This window comes from Trachemys scripta, chromosome 7 (genome assembly GCF_013100865.1).
Source record: "Trachemys scripta elegans isolate TJP31775 chromosome 7, CAS_Tse_1.0, whole genome shotgun sequence".
In the NCBI taxonomy this organism is placed as follows: domain Eukaryota; kingdom Metazoa; phylum Chordata; order Testudines; family Emydidae; genus Trachemys; species Trachemys scripta.
Window position 1 is genome coordinate 53,968,428 of NC_048304.1, and position 20,310 is coordinate 53,988,737.

Consider the following 20,310-nt stretch of genomic DNA (forward strand, 5'->3'; position numbering starts at 1 on the left):
GAATAGTTTACAGGGTGTTGTGTATGTACAACATACCCACCCACACATACCTGTGCACGTGATGAAATTAAAGAAACGCAAAACTGAACACATGAGCTCTCTATTTAGTTATGTAAGCATTTAGTTCCACAGCCACTTTGATTTCTTCTGGGAGCAAATCCAATAGTCTACGTAAAATTTCTGTGAAAGTTGTCTTCTGGACTCTCAAGCCTCCCCCTACTGGTTAAAAGTGTCATTATGCCTCTGCAATGTGGTGGGAGATCATGGTCATGAAAGAAAAGATGATCTTGGGTAGCTAGAGACCAATCCCATGGAATGCTTTGAGTATCAGGGCATGGAGTTTGAAATGGACTCTGTATTCAACAGAAAGCAAAGCTTCACAGTGACTATGCACAGAGAGATTTGTAACATTTTGTACCAGCTGAAGCTTTCTCCAAAGAGCGTGGCTTCAGTCCTAGATATGATGAGATACAATGATTAGCATGAAGATCTGCTTCTTATAGGATAGGGTGCAATATTATGGTCAGTCACAGATGGACAGAAGGATTTAATCAGAGGGAAGAAACAAATTTTTTAACTGATGTTGTAGAGGTGACAAGTTCTTTGAAGCATTTCTCTCTTTCTACTAGCACCATATCAGTTTGTCTGGGTTCAGCTTCAGACAGTGCTCTTCATGCTTATTTCAGCTAGGCATTGATAAAGCGGGGAGATATATTATTGATGTTTGACATAAAGGAGTTGCAGAGCTAGATGTCATCTACATTCTGCTGGCACCTCAACCCATATTGTCTCACCAGCCCTCTCAACAGCTTCATATAGATATTGAATAATGTGAGGGAGAGGACCAAACCTTGTGGGACTCAGCAGTGAGGATTTTGGAAATGGAAGAATAGGTTGCTCATAATGACTGTCTGTGTTTAGTTTGAAAGAAAACACCTGAACCATTTTAGGATGTTTCTATTCAGCTCTGAAGCTTCTTGGAAGCAAGTCAGGATACAATAGGATCAGATGCTGAAGAGAGATCCAACAGAATGAACATGGATGTATTTCCCTTGGAGGTCAACCAGAACTACAAGAACCGTCTTTGTAGCATGTCCCGGCCTGAAACTTGCCAGAGATACTAGCACCTAACAGGTGGCATTGGAGACTCTTTTTTGCAAGGTTCTCAATTAGCCTGCTTAGAAATTGGAGACAAGTCATTAAGGGCTTTTGTACACTGGAACTTTACAGCGCTGCAATTTTTTCACTCAGGGGTGTGAAAAAACACCCCCTTGACTGCTGCAAGTTTCAGCGTTGTAAAGCGCCAGTGTAGACAGTGCACCAGTGCTGGTAACTATTCCCCTTGTGGAGGTGGGTTTTTTTATAGCGTTGGGAGAGCACTACACAGCCAGGTTAAAGCGCTGCTGCAGCAGAGCTTTAACGTTGCTAGTGAAGACATGCTCTAAGTGATTGTGTACAAAATCTATTGTTGAGTGATGGTTTCATTAGTATTGATTGGAATGTTTCTCATTTTAGGGTGCATGATAGATTCCCCTCATTATATGATGTAATGACAATCTGTTAGTAGAGGCTCCAGATGCTCCCTACATCTTCACCTGCCAAAAAGCACAAGGACCAAAGTCACAGGTGGTGACCATGACTGCCATAACTGCTTTTAAAACTAAAGGTTTATCTACACAAATAATTAGACATGGCAAGTTGGGTTGTGAATATACCCCACACTAGCAAGCCGTGGTCTAAATATCCATATGTATCTGCTGACATGTGTTAACAGTTCATTAGAGCGCTTTGATCTAGTCTCTCTCTCAAAGTGCATTAACAAACTGTTAATGCACATCAGCAGGATGGACAGTTACACTGCAGCAGGCTAGCACAGGGTACATTCACACCCAGCTTGCCATGGTCTAATTGTTGTGTAGACAAGCCCAAATTGTGTGAATGGGTAGAATTCCTGGAAGGAAGGTGCTATTTTTCTGGTCCTGCGCTCAGACTACTGTTCTTGGCAACCTATGAAGCCCTCCCAAACGCAGGTCACCTTCTCTGTAAATATCCAAGAATAGAATCAGCCTTCCTCGCAATACTACCATAGTGTAAGCTCATGTACAGTTTATATCCACCACCACAATCTCTCTTTTTGATTGCTTTTAAAATGTGCCTCTCAAAATGCCTACACTTCCTCTTCTTTACAGGAAGCCTCATCTCACTTCAGTCTGTTCAGTGTCCTAATTTATCCAGGTAATTAACAAATTAGCCTTCTCCATGATTATTTCAAACATTTAGCAGACTCAGAACTCATTTCCGAAGGCATCTTACCTGACCACATCCTTCCAAACCAATGGAACACCACCGACAGCACTGTGTTTTCTCTCCCTAATCCATTAGTGTATCATATCAGTACTATATTGCTGGATAATACAGGATATTTAAGAGAGAGTATTGGATTGGATGCCTCATTTAAACCCCAAGAGATTCATGTTGGCAGTCACTCTCTTTATGCATTCTGTATGTTCTGTCAAAAGCATTGATCACCTTCTCTTATGTTTTGTGCATCTCTGCTCCTGTTTCTTTCTTGTTAAAAACTCAGGATAATTTTATGAATTCAATCACTAGATAAATCTTATACTGTTCCCCTCTACACAAAGATTGTTCCATATTCTTGTGTCAGTATTTTCTCCTAGATATACTTAGAAAAGACAAATTTCCAGACATTTAAAATGATAGAGACCTTGAATGTTTTGTGATTAGGTGGGTTTTTTGTAATCATTTGGCTGTCTTTATACATTTAAAAAGTAAAATTACATGCTCATCCTCTGGTTTAGCAATAGCATTTGGTCTCTTGAAATTCTGGCTGTCACAATCTGGGAATGCTCCAAAGACAGTGAATTCTGCCCTGGATGGAGTAAAAGAGGATGGCTCATCACATTACTTAACAGAAACCTTCCCCAGATGATGTTTGGTCTTAAAGAGAAGCCCTGAAAGCAAGTCTTTCAGGCAGGAGGATGTACTTGTAATTTATGGAGCTGTAGTTTGGAAGGGAAGGTTTAAGAGTTAAATACTGAGGATCCTTCTCAGGACTCTAGGTCAGCTTTGATCAGTGATAGAGACCTGGCTAGCAAAATATCACCCAAAATGAAGCAATATTTTTCTAACAGTTCAGCTGCAATGGAGATGGGCATAAAGTGTACAGTTCAGTCTGTTTACCTGAGTCCTCGCTATCATAGCAAGTCCTGCTATACTGCTGTAAATCCAACTGAGAGGGCAAGTCTTGCATTGACACTGGAGTTCCTCTTGGATCTGCATAAAGCAGTAGCAAAGGCTGATAATGACCCTTGATGCACTTGGTCACAACATCTTTCCACTTTGGACCAATCTGAATTAAAAAAACAACAACAAAAACAAGAACACTGCTCAGCTTTTCTTTTTACTTCTCTCAGGCAAACCAAGAGACTGGTTCTTAACCTCTTCATATGCTGCACTGTACAATCAAGTAACACTCCCTGAACACCTTCCCGCCCCCCCCCCCCCCCCCCAAGATTCTTGATGCCCAAGGTGACAAGGGACAAGTGATAAGTGATCACAATAAAGCTGCACTAATTCTTCCCAGAGCCCCACTCTACATTCACATGCTGAAGCATTTCATGCTTGTTATAAACTCTGAAATGTTACTGAAAGTAAAGATGTTAATTAAAATTGACATTTCCATGCCTTCTTCTGACAGCCACCATACTGCAGAAAAGGGACAATTTGTGATACCAGCTGGACGGGAGCCCACTGTCAGCAGAGCAGAAACAGTTTATGCCTTGTTTTGATAATTGAGATATTTACTGTTTTATAGTTAAACAAAATTAATGTTTGCTAGAATATAGGCTTAAACTAATATTCTTTCCCATTCAGAGTTTACTCATGCTAAGAAAAACTTTTTACCACATGAAATTTCCCAACACTTCACTGACCAAAATCAGGGCAAATTTTTAATGTTATAGCTTTGGTACTAATTAATCTATCATAATTTACAAAATGCATTAAGTAAAAAAAAAATCAAACACGCAAACCACAGATTTCCAGCACTGGGATTAATTGAGATCACAGCTAATATTCGGTGAAGACTCATCCAGCATGCAAGGGGTTAAACATCTTGCTGTATAATCATTTATTCTTCTGAGAGGTCAGCATGACTGTAGTTTCTGTTTTGGTGAGCTGGACTTTAATTCTTGCAGCCAGTATTCATTTGAAAACACTTCCCTGTGTTTTAGTACAGATTTGCAGAGATGCACAGAACATCCACTCCAACAGGTCTACTCCTTACACAGGTATTATGTTACAGCACCGTATTATCCTTAGCAGGGTTTTACTGCAGAGGAACGTGACCAAGAACAAGTGGAAGGTTTATAGCTCTCCCTTAGAGACTGCTTGGTGAGATTACGGAAGAAAGCTTTCCTTTGTTACTTTTGTGCCTTTGTGACAAGGGGAAATAGAAGGGGAGGGGCATGAGATGAAGCCCAATGAACTAATGAGCTGTAGTAACCATGTGCCAAGATCCCAGTGCTGATGGCTTTGATGCCAAGCATTTCATCCTAGGCGCAGGGGGAAAAAAGGCACTGGTAAGAGAGGGAAGAATGCGCCTTAGGAAACAGCTACTAGAGGGGTGTGGCATCCAGATACTTCTACCGTAAACCTGAGGAGAAGGGACTCAATAGCAACACCATTTGTCGGGTGAGGGTGTGAGAAATACATCCAACGGCACAGGTGAATTGTAGGATTCCAGCCAACAGCATAAAGGCAAGACTGGCAGGCAATTAAACAGAACCAAAGAGAAGGCCTCTGGGCTTTCTGGTACCACTGAACAGTTGTCAGTTTACCTGGTACTGGTTGCCATGCAGGTCTCTGCTGTACAGAAGTCCACAGCTGTTTCAACTTTTGCCATCAGCAGTGCAGGCACCAAGAAATCAAAGAAAGGTCAATGGGAATTAAATAACAGTCTGAGGTGACACCATGAAGATCAGAAATAATGTAGATCAGGGGGACCCTCCCATCACATAACTAGAAGGCATCTTTGAATGGAGAAGAAATAGGATCCTGAACACTTTTTCTCTTCTTCCCTTTCCCCTTCCGGGTCCCTCAGACTCTTCACCCTCTCCTCTCTTAAGCCTTATTTTTATTGCTTTACGATTCTCCCATTTTAAACGGGTCATCCTCTGCCGCAAAATCAGGTCTTCTGGAGAAAGCATCTCCTCCATCGGACTTACAGAAAGCATTAGTTTGTTCAGAGAAACCTTTAGGAGCAGTGGAGTTAAGTAGGACCTCAGGTGTGAGAGAACACACAAAGTTTCTGGAAATCTTTGGAAAGCAGTATGGATCTACACCCTCACCAAATAGTTCTTAGCATTTACAAAAATAATCTCCTATTTCCTTACCTCTTTGACATGGGCATCATCAAAGTACATCCACTTGCGGATCTTCGTTTGGAAGAAGAAGGTAGAGTAATGTTTTCCGTAGTAACAGATCATTCCTACCAAATACAGCTCTGACTGTTTTGCTCTGTCATCAGTTACTCTGAAAAAGAGCTTCAAGGGGTGCGGAAAAGGAGAGAAGAAAAATTATATAATAAAATACTGTGTTTCATTTGAAGGGCTAAAAATGCTTTACAGAGCTGCGTTAAGTGTTATATGCCATTTTTTCAGATGGAGAAACTAAGGCACAGAATGGTTAAGTGATCGGTCCATGGTCATACAAGTCATTGGCAGAGGTGGGAACAGAATCCAGGTTGCCTGACAGCCCACAATTGTCTTGTAAGGAGGGCATTTATATCAATGGTGTAATCCTATTAGATTTTAAAGTGTATTTCTCCTCTGAAAATTAATAAAAAAAACCTGTTACTCACCTTCTCGGAACCATTGTTCTTCGAGATGTGTTGTTCATGTCCATTCCAAGCAGGTGCGTGCGCGCCGTGTGCACGCCAGCCGGAAGATTTTACTATAGCAGCGTCCGTAGAGTCGGCTTCGGTGCCCCCTGGAATGGCGCCTTCATGGCGCTGTATATAGAGGCCAGCCGACCCTCCACCCCCTCAGTTCCTTCTTGCCGATACTCCGACAGAGGGGTAGGAGGGTGGGTATTGGAATGGACATGAACAACACATCTCGAAGAACAACAGTTACGAGAAGATGAGTAACCATTTTTTCTTCTTCGAGTGATTGTTCATGTCCATTCCAAGCAGGTGATTCACAAGCCCGAATCTAGGCGGTGGGGTCGGAGGTTACTGCTGACTGGAGGACTGCGCGGCCAAAGGCAGCATCATCTCTGGCCTGGTGCGTGATGGCGTAGTGCGCCGTAAAGGTGTGGATTGAGGACCAGGTGGCCGCTCTACAAATTTCCTGCGTCGGGACCTGGGCCAGGAACGCAGTGGAAGAGGCCTGCTCTCTTGTGGAGTGGGCCATGATAGGCGGGGCTGGTATATTGGCCCGACTGTAGCACTCCCGGATGCAGGTTCTGATTCAAGCCGAAATTCGCTGTGACGTGACCAGGAGCCCTTTTATCCTGTCCGCCACAGCAACGAAAAGTTGGGTTGACTTCCTGAAGGACCTTGTCCTTTCGATATAGAAAGCGAGAGCCCTGCGAACGTCAAGGGAATGTAGCCTATGCTTCATCGCAGAGGAGTGTGGTTTCGGATAAAAGACCAGGAGAAAAATGTCTTGACCCATGTGAAATGGGGAAACCACCTTAGGCAAGAACGCTGGGTGCGGCCTGAGTTGGACCTTGTCCTTGTGGAAGACGGTGTACGGGGGTTCAGATGTTAGAGCTCTGAGTTCTGACACCCTCCGGGCTGATGTGATAGCCACCAAGAACGCAACCTTATATGAAAGATATAACAGCGAGCACGAAGCCAGCAGCTCGAAGGGGGGCCCTGTGAGGATGGACAGGACCAAATTGAAGTCCCAAGCCGGGACAGGTTGACGGATGTCTGGGAACAGTCTGTCAAGGCCCTTAAGGAACCGCGTAACGAGTGGGTTCGCAAACACTGAGGTACCCCCCCCTCCCAGGTGGAACACCGAGATTGCAGCAAGGTGTACTCGAACCGACGAGAGGGTCAGTCCCAGGTGTCTCAGATGCAGCAAATAGTCCAATATGAGGGGGACCGGGGTGAGCGAGGGAGCCTTGCCCCATTGTGTGGCCCAGAAGGAGAAGCGCTTCCACTTGGCCAAGCACGTGGTCCTTGTAGAGGGCTTCCTGCTACCCAGAAGGACATGCCTGACCTGATGAGAGCATTGCAACTTCACCGGGTTTAGCCATGGAGCATCCAGGCTGTAAGGTGGAGCGACTCCAGGTTCGGGTGAAGCAGGCAACCGTGATCCTGTGTGATCAAGTCCGGGAGTAGGGGCAACCTGAATGGCACCCGCATAGACATGTGCAGGAGAGACGTGTACCAGTGCTGGCGCGGCCATGCTGGCGCTATCAAGATGAGCCGAGCATGATCTCTGCGGGCCTTGAGGATTACTCTGTGAATCATGGGAATCGGGAGAAAGGCGTAAAATAGCCCGTCTGTCCAAGAGAGGAGAAAGGCATCTGTTAGGGACCCCGGACTGCATCCCCTGAGGGAGCAGAATTGGTGACACTTCCTGTTCTCGGTGGAGGCAAACAGGTCCACCTGGGGATGACCCCAGAGCCGGAAAATTGAGAGAACTATATCCCAGCGGATAGACCACTCGTGACCCTGGAACAAGCGGCTGAGTGCGTCCGCGAGCCCGTTTTGCGCCCCCGGGAGGTAGGATGCTGTCAGGTGAATTACATTCTGTACGCAAAAGTCCCATAATGCAAGGGCTTCCCAGCAAAGGGAAGAGGAGCGAGCACCACCCTGTTTGTTGATATAGAACATTGTTGGAGTATTGTCCGTGAGGACAGAAACGCATCTGCCTGCCAGCTGGGATTTGAAGGCTATGCATGCAAGGCGTACAGCTCGTAATTCCCTGACATTGATGTGGAGCGAAAGATCATCTCGTGACCAAAGGCCGTTGGGTTCTGAGGTCGCCCAGATGTGCACCCCATTCCTGATCCGATGCGTCCGTTACCAGGGAGAGGGGGGGCTCGGGGTCGAGGAAAGGAACTCCTGTGCAGACCACCCGCAGGTCGAGCCACCATTGAAGGGAGTCCAGCACCTGCCAAGGTAACGTCACCACCAATTCTAGGGAGTCCCTGACTGGCCGATAAACCCGTGCCAACCAAGACTTGAGTGGGCGCAGTCTGAGTCTGGCATGTCTCACCATGTAGATACATGCTGCCATGTGCCCTAGTAATTTGAGGCAGCTTCTTGCTGTGGTGGTGGGGTAACGTTGGAGGCCGAGGATAATGTTGGATATAGTCCGGAATCTGGTGTCTGGGAGATATGCTCTGGTGTGTGTCGAGTCCAGAACCGCTCCTATGAATTCGATTTTTTGGGTTGGAGATAGTGTGGACTTGGCCTTGTTGAGTAAGAGGCCAAGCTCGAGGAAGGTTTGCCTGGCAAAGACCACCTGAGCCTCCATTTGCGCCCTGGACCTGCCCTTGATGAGCCAATCGTCCAGGTAGGGAAACACCTGGATCCCGTGCCTGCGTAGGAAGGCAGCCACGACTGCCATGCACTTCGTGAAGACCCTTGGGGCTGCTGACAGACCAAAGGGCAGAACCGTAAATTGTAGACGAGCGTTGCCCACGAGAGACCTGAGGTAACGCCTGTGCGAGGGATTATCGCAATATGAAAGTATGCGTCCTTTAAGTCAAGGGCGGCATACCAGTCTCCTGGATCCATGGAAGGAATGATGAAGGACAGGGAGAGCATGCAGAACTTGAGCTTCTTCACAAACTTGTTGAGACCGCGCAAGTCTAGAATGGGTCTGAGGCCCCCTTTCCCTTTCGGTATTAGGAAATATCGAGACTAGAAGCCCTTGCCCTGTAACTCCTGGGGAGCCTCCTCTACTGCCCCTGAGGCGAGGAGGGACTGAACTTCTTGAAGTAGAAGTTGATCGTGAGAAGGGTACCTGAAGAGGGACGGGGAGGGGGGCTGGTGGGGCGGGAGGGTGGAAAACTGGACAGAATATCCCTCCTTTACCATGCGAAGCACCCAAGCATCGGACGTGATCCGGGCCCATGCATGCTAGAAGGGGGACAGACGTGACAAAAAGGTAAGGCTGGTAGGATCCAGAGTTCTGACCGGTAGATCGTCCTCGACCAGGCCATCAAAATGGTGGTCTAGGCCCCTGTGTAGGCCTTGGTTGGGTAGAAGACTGGCCGAAGGGCTGCTGTTGTTGCCTCCTCCTGCCCGTCCTTGACCTTCTGCGCGAAACATCCCCTCGATTTTGAGGTTGGTATGGCCGAGGGGCCTGCGGTGGCCTAAACGGTCTACGCTGAGTGACAGGAGTGTGGAGGCCTAGTGAACGGAGAGTGGTCCGTGAGTCCTTTAGGCTATGAAGCCTCTTATCGGTTTTCTCTGAGAAGAGCGTGGGCCCTTCGAAAGGGAGGTCCTGGATCGTTTGTTGGACCTCGTGAGGGAGGCCAGACACTTGAAGCCAGGCTCTACGCCTCATGACCAGACCAGTCACCAACGTGCGTGAAGCTGAATCGTCCGCGTCCAGGGCCGCCTGTAGGGAAGCCCGGGTAATCAATCTTCCCTCCTCAACCAGGGCTGAAAACTCAGTTCGCGACTCCTGTGGAAGGAGATCCGTGAACCGAGACAAAGCCGAGCACGTGTTGTGTCCATACCGGCTCACTATGGCTTGCTGATTGGCAATGCGCAACTGCAGCCCCCCCCGTTGAATAAACTTTGTGCCTGAACAGGTCCAACTTTTTGGCTCTCTATTTTTAGGCGTAGCCCCCTGAAAACCCTTGTGTTCCCTCTGGTTGGCGGCATCCACCACTAGGGAGTCCGGGGGAGGGTGTGTATAAAGATGTTCATAGCCCTTGTTTGGAACAAAATATCGCCTCTCTGTCCTTTTGGCCATAGGGGCCAATGAGGCAGGGGTTTGCCACAAGGTGTGGGCTGTGTCCGTAATGGTCTTTATGAGAGTAGGGCTACCCTAGATGGGCCTGATGGGGTCAGGATATCAATCACCGGATCTGTGTCCACCTCGATCTCCTCAGTCTGGATCGAGAGGCTTTGGGCTGCTTGAGTAAGCAGCTGTTGGAGGATCCTATTGTCCTCCGGGGCCGGTGCCGCTGAAGTCCCCGCTACTGCCTCATCCGGAGATGAGGCGGAAGAGATCCCTTGAAGAGGGTCTTCATCTATCCCCTTTCCCTCTACGAGGGCCTGCGGCACACGGTACTCAGGCTGCGCGGCCGGTGCAGACTCGGGATGTGGCACCACGGCCGGTACCGGGGTCAATATCGAGCGCCGAGGTGTGCTGGGCGGTGCCTGTGGTGTTGGGAGCAAGGTCCCCGTCGGTGTTGTTGTCTGGCTACGCGGTGCCGTGTCCCTTTGTGGCACACTCCTGTCAGACGGCGGTGCCGGTGGTAGTGGCATTAGCGGCGGTACCATGGACATCAAAGAGACAGATGCGGCTCGTGAGCGGGGTCCGTACGCCTGACCCACTGACTGGTGGTAGGCCCACGGCATCCAGAACGGCCCTGGGGGGGCGGTTGCCACTGCTGCAGCTGCCACTGTGGTGGGTATGGCTGGGCACTCGTACGCGAGGACGATCACCTACTTCTCAATCTGTTAGAGCGGTATGAGTCCGCCTCCGAGTCCGAAGTTTCCAAGTAGGAGGACATAGGAGGCGCGGTACTCACTGTCGCCGTAGAGGGTGCTGTCTGCACTGGTGCTGCAAGAGAAGCGCGGCGCAGGGAGCGCAGCGAGAACAATGCCGGTTTACCCCTAGATTGATAATGGGGCCGAGTGGTAGCCGGAGGTTCTCTGCACCGGTGCGGTGACGCCGGCACCGGGAGGTTCAAGAAGTCTGAGGCAGCCTCGAACGCCACCGGCGTGGATGGGAGGCGCACTTCCTCCATCGTGTCCGGGGATCTAGGCTTTTCAGGACTCGACCGTACCCTCTCCGGGGCAGGTGTCAACGGGATGGTCGGATGGGTCTGTGGCACGAATTGTCCTGTAGTAGACGTGGACGGCGCAGGCCCTTTAGAGTCCCAGTGTGGAGAACGATCCCTCACTGGCCTGTTCTTTTTAACTGGCACTGGCAATGGGAAATGGTGTCTCATAGAGGACGGTTTCTTGTGCACCGACTCTCTCCGGTGCCGGGGTTTGGTGGCCTTGGCCTCACGACTCATCTCCGGCGCCGGAGCACTGTGCACCGAGGATGAAGTGCTTGGTGCCGTCTCAGTAGGCCCGGGATCTGATTGCGGCCGCAGGCCCGCCTCCATTAGGAGGACTTTAAGTCTCTGCTCTCTATCTTTGAGAGTCCTGGGGCGAAAAGCCCTGCAGATACGGCACCTGTCTTTTTGGTGGCTCTCGCCTAGGCACCTTAAGCACGAAGAGTGCGGGTCACTCTTTGGCATGAATTTCCCGTAGTCCCAGCAGAGTTTGAACCCCGGGGACCTGGGCCTGCCCCAGGGGAGCGAGGAAAACTTGGGGAAAACTCCCCAAGTAATAACCAACTAAGCTAACACTTAACAACAAAATAACTATTTACAACAACGACCGAACACTGCTACGATTGCTGAAGAGCAAGCGAAGTTCCAGCCAGCCGTCACCGGCGGTAAGAAGGAACTGAGGGGGTGGAGGGTCGGCTGGCCCCTATATACAGCGCCATGAAGGCGCCACTCCAGGGGGCGCCGAAGCCGACCCTACGGACGCTGCTATAGTAAAATCTTCCGGCTGGCGTGCACGCGGCGCGCATACACCTGCTTGGAATGGACATGAACAATCACTCGAAGAAGAATGGCACTTTCTTTCTCAACAAAAAGCCTACTCTCTGTACGTTTTCTGTTATATCTTGTGGCTCTACCGAGTGACTTTTAAAAAGCTACTCTTTACCTCTCTCTCTGCACTGCACAGCCAACACCGTTCTGGTATGGAAGAAGGAGCTGAAGTCTGTTCTGGCTCTAGCAAGGACAAATTTAAGTCAGTGGCCTTGTGAAGGTGTAACTGAGGACAGTAGTGGGCCTCCAGAGACTATCAGTGGTGGAGGCTTTCAGATCCCAAGTTGATTTGCAGGCCAGGCTGTCAGAAAAAAATCACGTGTTGACTTTTAAAATTGACCAAATTTCATTTAGAAATCACTGACACACAAAAAAGCTCTTTTGGAGTCACTTTTGAATGCATTACTGCTTTACATTTTAAGGGCCAAATTCTGTTCTCAAGTGATGCATCTGCAACTTAGTGCAGATTCATGCCAAATAGTTTAATTAGTTTCTCAGTGTTAAGTGAGTCACTAGTGATAATTCCTATTATGAGCCACACCAACAGTTTAGACCTCAAATTTAAGTTATTTTAAAAGGGCTGAAGTCTCAGAGGAACTGACCTCCAGAGTCTAATTACAATATAATATAACCATAGTCAGTCACTGAGAAATTTAAGATACAACAACAGCCAGTACCTCCCAGTCTCTTGTGTTATCTCTAAAATAACTCCAGAGCTGTGACCAAATCCTTGGACGGGATTACTTAGGAACAAGTTTTTTTTTAAAAAAAAAACCATAACATATTCTGGCTCCATTACAAACACAGACAGGAATAACTATTGTTCAAATGGAACCCCCCCACACAAATATTGGTAGGGAAATAGACAGCTATTTTCAAAAGTGATTGGCCCAAATTAAAATCAGAAAATCTGCCTGAACATGGGAAAAATTTGGATTCAGATCTAAAATTGGCACTTTGAGGCTATTTCCAATTTTCAAGCACCTAAAGTGACATTAAAAATATAAAATTATTAGAATTAACATTTTAAAATATACAATTGATTAAGAACTAAGAATATACAATTAAAAATTTTGTACAAGTGTGCTTGTCAGTGTTCTTTTAAATCTGATCCCAACAGTTGCAACTACCTACTAGTGCCAGGGAAGTCAAATGATTAGGTAATGGACACACCACCTATCAGAGTAGTGGGACCATTTCCTTCCTCTCTTCTATTCCCCTCAGTATTATGTAGTAGATCTTGTTCAAAGAGCAGAGTACTCACAAAGGGGAGTTACCTAAACTACGGGAGTAAGGAAGAGCAAGGAGACAAATTGTTGATCCGATGCCAACAGTTTTTCCCAGGCTTAGTGGAGCATTCACAGAGGGCCCAATCCTTAGGTTGCAAGATTGGGATGGTCAGAGGCAAAGGTGGCTGCATGTCATGTTTATGCTCCCATGATCCCAGAATCAGAGGTGATCCTGAATGCATACAAGTGAACAGCACAGACATGTCTTGGGAAAAGGGGATTTTGAGAGATTGTCAAATGTGCAGTAGACTCACATCTCCAAGTTTGAGGCAGGTGCCCAGGCTGTGAATGACATCCTCAGCTAGATCAGAGTGGTCTGAATCCCACACCAACCCAATGGTGATGATCTGGGGAGAGTTCATGAGCACACGACGTATACGGATCTTTTCCCCACAGTTACTCTGAAACAAAACAAAAATCCGCATGGAGGTTTTTTATAATTAAAACTGAATGGAATATACAACTTCACAGTTTACTGTATTACCACTGCAGGGTCTTGCCTCTTGCTTCAATATAGAAGGTGGCTGGAGTGCAGCAGATTCTACATGCTCAACATATGAAGATGGAAGAGAGAAGAGCAAACTATGATGACTATGAATCACTGATGTGATGACTGATGCCAAATTCTGCCTGGTATTCACATGTGAATACAGTCAATTCTTCCTCAGATGAAGGATAACGGTTAGAAGATATAATTGCCCCAAGGGAGGCATGTAAAATAGGGAGCATGGGTAAAATTGGAGGGTGCTCAAGACTCCAGTGGGAATTGGAAGCATGGCTCACTTTTTATCACGTATTATTGGTATCCTTCTCTATTTTCTTTTCATCTGCACCCGTGGCTAAAAAGTACGTTTCGCACTGTTGAATCATGAAAGATTTTAGCAAAAATACCAGCTACCTGACTACACTCCATGTTCTCAGTTTATACAAATCCAGATCAAACTGGATTCATTAAGATTAGACAAATATCAGACAATATTCAGCAAATACTTGGAATCATCCATAATGCCAGATCAAAAACAGATTCATTTATTTTCTTATAACTTGGTACAAAGAAAGCCTTTTATAGAATAGAGGGGCACTTTCTATTTCAAGTCTGTCCCATATTGACATTGGCCCTCAGGTGCTTAAATGGATAACTGTTCTTAACCTGAGCCCAAAAGGAGCTGGGAGAGTTAATGTGGTTAAATTTACCATGTTTGAATTACACAGAGGGATTAGGCAGGGATCGCCATGGTTATTTTTATTTTTTGCACAGATCATGAAACCTTTTGCACAGGAGATACAGGAACAATGAACCTACCTATCACAAGAACAAAACTTGCAGGAACACATCAGAAAATAGCTTTATATGCAGATATTAATTTTGTTTATACAAAAATTGTCAGTATTTCCCTAAAATTAGTTTCTATAGAAATGCATGACTTGGGAAAGCATCTGGATTTAAAGTAAATTATGCCAAATCTGAAAAGCTAGCTACAGATTTGCCAGATTCTGAAAAGTCAATCCTCCAGAAAGCATTTGGATTTGAACGGGCAACAAATTCTATAAATACCTGGGAATTCAAAACCCAAACAACCCAGAAAAGCTCTACAGTTTAAATGTTAAACCACTACTTTAGCATATGAAAAAAGATCTGGGATGCTGACAGAAGTATACAATTTCTTGGTTGGGAAGAGCTGCCACAGTCAAAATTAATATTTTGCTAAGGATATCTTTCTGGTTTCAAAATCTTTCTGTGACCATCCATAACACCCTAGCAGGAAAACAGAAGATGTTATCAGAATGTACATGGAGTAAGTAAAGAGCAAGTGTGAGCGCAGATACTTGGTACCGTCCTATTAAGCAGGATGGACTAGATCAGCGGTTCTCAAAACTTTTTTTTTTCCTGAGGACCACTTGAAAATTGCGGAGGGTCTCGGCGGACCACTTAATGATCTTTCCAAATGTTGTTTGTACCATTAGCTAACTATTGTAAAGCGCTTTGGATAAAAGCGCTATATAAAAAAACCTAATTAATAATAATTAACTTTTTTTGTTCTACAAATAAAAGCACAGAACTCATTTTCATATAAATAGTTTATCTTTCTAATGCGATGGATGTGCCCCCTCTCCCCTGCCGCAGCAGGCCCCAAAGCTGGGGCTGGGAAGTAGGGGGTGGGGGGTCTCTCCCTCTCTCCCCACTGCAGTAGCTGCTGAGCTGGGGCAGGGAACGTGGGCCGTCTCTCCCTGGCAGCCACAGCCCTGGAGCTGGGGAAAGTTGCCTCTTTCTGTGGCTGCCGCAGCCCTGCACATCCCAAATTCCCCCCAACCCCTCTTCTCACCCCATTGCCCCCTCCCACCTACACCCTATTCCTGCCAAGGCCACCACCTCACCTTACATGTGCATCTTCTCCAGGGTCCAGGCAGCTAATTAGTGGAGCCACGCCTGCACCATTTGCTTGTGTGGGGCCGCACAGGCACACACCTAAGAGGTAACTATCTGCGGACCACCTGAATGGAGCTCATGGACCACAGTTTGAGAACCTCTGGACTAGATGTTCCAAATATTCAAGGCAGCAGTGGGCTGGGAGGCACTCTAACCAGGGCTGGCTCCAGGGTTTTTGCTGCCCCAAGCGGGGGGGGGGGGGGGAAAAAAAAAGTCCGCGATCGCGATCTGCGGCGGCAATTCGGCAGAAGGTCACATTGCATCTTCCCAGTTGACCATGGGAGCTCCACGGCGCAAATGCTCTCCAGCTTGGAGCACACCAGAGTTGTTGCATCTGCTGGGTCTGTGGGGAGAGGAGGCTGTGCAGTCCCAGCTCCGTTCGAGCTGTAGGAACTTTAAGAACATAAGAATGGCCATACTGGGTCAAACCAAAGGTCCATCTAGCCCAGTGTTCTGTGTTCCGACAGTGGGCAACGCCAGGTGCTCCAGAGGGAATGAACAGAACAGGTAACACTGGTCTACAATTTTTGAGAAATCGTCCGCTTCAGAGATAAAATGTGCTATTTATTATGTATTTTGATGTGCTAAATTCAAATATGACAATTAAAACAACTGATTGGCTACTGTTTCTAAGATATTTAAGTTTTTACATTTTATGTCTATGTATATTGTGTAGATAGTAGAGTTTTAATCATAAATTGTAAAGCTAGGTCTTTTCATGTGTTTATGGTTGCTTTACATGATAATATTTCACCTGTCCTGTTTATGTAACACTTTAAAAATCAGCAAAAGGGTTATATAAATAACTTTTATTATGAAACAAAGGGCAAAAAACTATTATGTACATAGTTTAGTCCTATTCAGTGTCTACTCAGCGCTTCTTGGCTTGTCTCTTGTATTCATTAAATGGAGCATCTCTTGTCACTGTCCAGCAATAGTCTGCAAGCATTGATGGGCTCCATTTGCCCTGATAGTGTTTCTCTATTGTTGCAATGTCCTGGTGAAATCGCTCGCTGTGCTCGTTGCTCACTGCTCCGCAGTTCGGTGGAAAAAAATCCATGACATGTTGCAACCAAGGCTTTTGTATGCCTTGAGGAGGTTTTCCACCAACAACCTGTAGTTGTCTGCCTTGTTGTTTCCGAGAAAATTTATTGCCACTAACTGGAAGGCTTTCCATGCCATCTTTTCCTTGCCACGCAGTGCATGGTCAAATGCATCATCTCAAAGAAGTTCACGAATCTGAGGACCAACAAAGACACCTTCCTTTATCTTAGCTTCACTTAACCTTTGAAATTTTCCACAGAGGTATTTGAAAGCTGCTTGTGTTTTGTCAATGGCCTTGACAAAGTTCTTCATCAGACCCAGCTTGATGTGTAAGGGTGGTAACAAAATCTTCCTTGATTCAACAAGTGGTGGATGCTGAACACTTTTCCTCCCAGGCTCCAATGACCGTCGGAGTGGCCAATCTTTCTTGACGTAGTGGGAATCTCTTGCACAACTATCCCATTCGCAGAGAAAACAGCAGTACTTTGTGTATCCAGTTTGCAGACCAAGCAAGAGAGCAACAACCTTCAAATCGCCACAAAGCTGCCACTGATGTTGGTCATAGTTTATGCACCTCAAAAGTTGTTTCATGTTGTCATAGGTTTCCTTCATATGGACTGCATGACCAACTAGAATTGATGGCAAAACATTGCCATTATGCAGTAAAACAGCTTTAAGACTCGTCTTCGATGAATCAATGAACAGTCTCCACTCATCTGGATCGTGAACGATGTTGAGGGCTGCCATCACACCATCGATGTTGTTGCAGGCTACAAGATCACCTTCCGTGAAGAAGAATGGGACAAGATCCTTTTGACGGTCACGGAACATGGAAACCCTAACATCACCTGCCAGGAGATTCCACTGCTGTAGTCTGGAGCCCAACAGCTCTGCCTTACTCTTGGGTAGTTCCAAATCCCTGACAAGGTCATTCAGTTCACCTTGTGTTATGAGGTGTGGGTCAGAGGAGGAGGATGGGAGAAAATGTGGGTCCTTTGACATTGATGGTTCAGGACCAGAAGTTTCATCCTCTTCCTCATCTGACTCAAGTGAGAATGATTTTGGTGCATCAGGAACCGGCAGTCCTTCTCCGTGGGGTACTGGGCGTATAGCTGATGGAATGTTTGGATAATGCACAGTCCACTTTTTCTTCTTTGACACACCTTTCCCAACTGGAGGCACCATGCAGAAGTAACAATTGCTGGTATGATCTGTTGGCTCTCTCCAAATCATTAGCATTGCAAAAGGCATAGACTTCCTTTTCCTGTTCAACCACTGGCGAAGATTTGTTGCACAAGTGTTGCAGCATATGTGTGGGGCCCACCTCTTGTCCTGATCCCCAGTTCTGCAGCCAAAATAAAGGTGATAGGCTTTCTTAACCATAGTGGTTATACTACGCTTTTGTGATGCAAAAGTCACTTCACCACAAACATAGCAGAAGTTATCTGCACTGTTCACACAAGTACGAGGCATCTCTGCTCACTTTGGCTAAACAGAAATGTGTCCCTTTGCAAAATCAAACACTGACAAATAAGAGAGCACAACACTGTATGATTTCTAGAGCTGATATAGGGCAATTTGTTCAACAGAGTGATGTAAGCTTCATTATGATTGCATCATCCATGACTTCTAGGAATAACATGATGCAATTCGTATCATGTATGACGCAATACCAGCTTCAGATTGCATCATTCATTGTTTTGCCTAAAAAGCAAGTACTGCCCAAACCCAGTCATAGATTTATTCATAGATCCAGTCAAAGATGTATTTTAGTCATTTCTGGTTTAAATTGAGATCCCTTCCCTTTATAACTCACTTATCCTCCGCCATTCCCAAGTCAAGGGTCGTATATACTGACCCAATAGCATATCTTGAAAACTAGAGCCAATCAACAATTTTAAGCACCATTTTCTTTCTCAGTGACCCAGGATTAGTAAAGTTTGACTACATTTATTTCAGAAGCATTTTGGCTGTAGAACAGTGTAATCATCACATGATCCATCCGTTGATGCCCATTTGATACCTACAGTCAGATTTTTCATGGCATGTTGAATAAGGGCTACAAAGGGGACAACACAACAGTGCCATGTGAAGATAAAGGAGCTGAGGCAGGCACACCAGAAGGCCAGGGAGTCAAACCGTCACTGTGGTGCTGCACCAAAGACCTGCCGCTTCTATAAGGAGTTGGACGTCATCCTCGGCAGTGACCCCACCTCCACCGCCCAGGACCCAGTGGATAGCCAATCTTTATTTGTCTCCTATACGTGGTGGTTGCTGCTGGAATTAATACACAGTGGCAATTTGATCGATCGCTGAGTACAAATCAGTCAGGAATCATCAAAATTTTCATGCAAGGTAGCAAGTTAACAAAGCATGGCAAGAGTGTTGTATAAAATGTATAAATACATTACTGGATCTCATTGTCAAAATGGCACCTCAACCCCCCCTGATTCATTGTGCCCCTTTAATAGCGCTGGTATCTGGCTGCTCAAATACTGTCGCCACACAATCTGCCTCCGTGCTCCAGCCCGGGGCAAACTTTTCACCCTTAGCCTCACAAATATTATGGAGTGCACAGTTGGCTGCTATGACCATGGGAATATTTTCCTCATTTAGGTCTAACCTGCTATGAAGGCAGCACCTGTGTGCTTTTAGTTAGCCAAAGGCACATTCAGTGGTCATTCTGCACCTGCCCAGCCTACTGCTAAAGTGCTCCTTGCTGCTGTCCAGGTTTCCCGCGTAAGGCTTCATAAGCCATGGCTGTAAGGGGATGCTGGGTCTCCCCGGATCACTACTAGCATTTTCAACATCCCCCACTGGAATCTTCTGGTCTGGAAGGAAAGTCCCTGCTTGCATCTTTCCGTACAGGACAGTGTTCCTGAAGATGAGTGCGGCATGCACCTTCCCGGACCACCCCACGTTGATGCCAGTGAAATGCCCACGGTGATCTACAAGCGTCTGCAATACCATAGAGAAATACCTCTTTCTATTGATGTACCCTGTTGCAAGATGGTCCAGGGCCAAAAATCGCAAGATGCCCCAGCAGTCTTAAATAGTAGCTCACCATGGTGAGAGGATAAGTCTTGAAGTCTAGAATGAGGCTTTGCACTGCAAGAAATCTCTCACTTCTTTCTGTCTTTAAATTTCAGAACTGTATCCCACAGAGTGAAATCACAGCGTCCTAGCAAAGCTTGCTGGTTCACAATGCAAAGCTGTAATAGATCTGTGGAATAAATGTTCCTTCCAAGTAAGTCCAGCTTCTTGTCCTCTTTATTCTTCGGGGTTGAGTCCTGGTGTCCCTGTCACTCCTTTTCATTGGCCACTGCAAATACAAGGGAGCCTGAAAGAAGATGGTTATACAAGTGCTTGAACTCTCAGTGGGGGACTTAGTAGCTTCTCTCCACTCTTTTAGCCATTGGAGGCAGAAAACCTGGGGTCTGTCAGAGGATCTTGATAGGCTCTAAGATAACCTCATTCATTGGCAGCACTAGTCTAGCTGAAGCCTCAGATGTTAGAATGTCCACCAGCTAGAGGGATTTTTCCCGGACCTCCTCTGGATGGATATCAATTGCCATAGTCAACCCCCTCAACAGCTCCTGATGGGTCTTAAAATAATTAAAAAAATATATATGGAGATATACTTATCTCATAGAACTGGAAGGGACCCCAAAAGGTCATCGAGTCCAGCCCCTGCCTTCATTAGCAGGACCAAGT

The 20,310-nt window shown here is 46.3% G+C and overlaps 1 protein-coding gene across 15 annotated transcripts in view; it reads right to left on the minus strand.

Annotated features, from left to right (window-relative positions):
* Positions 1-20,310, minus strand: part of USP54 (ubiquitin specific peptidase 54) — a 239,391-nt gene that overhangs the window by 50,144 nt on the left and 168,937 nt on the right. For 14 of the 15 annotated variants that reach the window (XR_004646575.1, XM_034777055.1, XM_034777047.1 and 11 more), the window contains 3 exons: positions 13,379-13,525; positions 5,415-5,564; positions 3,202-3,370 (listed from right to left, as the gene is read on the minus strand). Coding sequence is in view for 14 of the 15 variants with exons in the window: in XM_034777055.1 (XP_034632946.1) it covers positions 3,202-3,370; positions 5,415-5,564; positions 13,379-13,525 (466 nt within the window). In the remaining variant the exon portion in view is untranslated. Of the gene's footprint in view, positions 1-3,201; positions 3,371-4,859; positions 4,908-5,414; positions 5,565-13,378; positions 13,526-20,310 lie in introns of those variants that run through there. The other variant, XM_034777052.1, reaches the window with a different exon arrangement.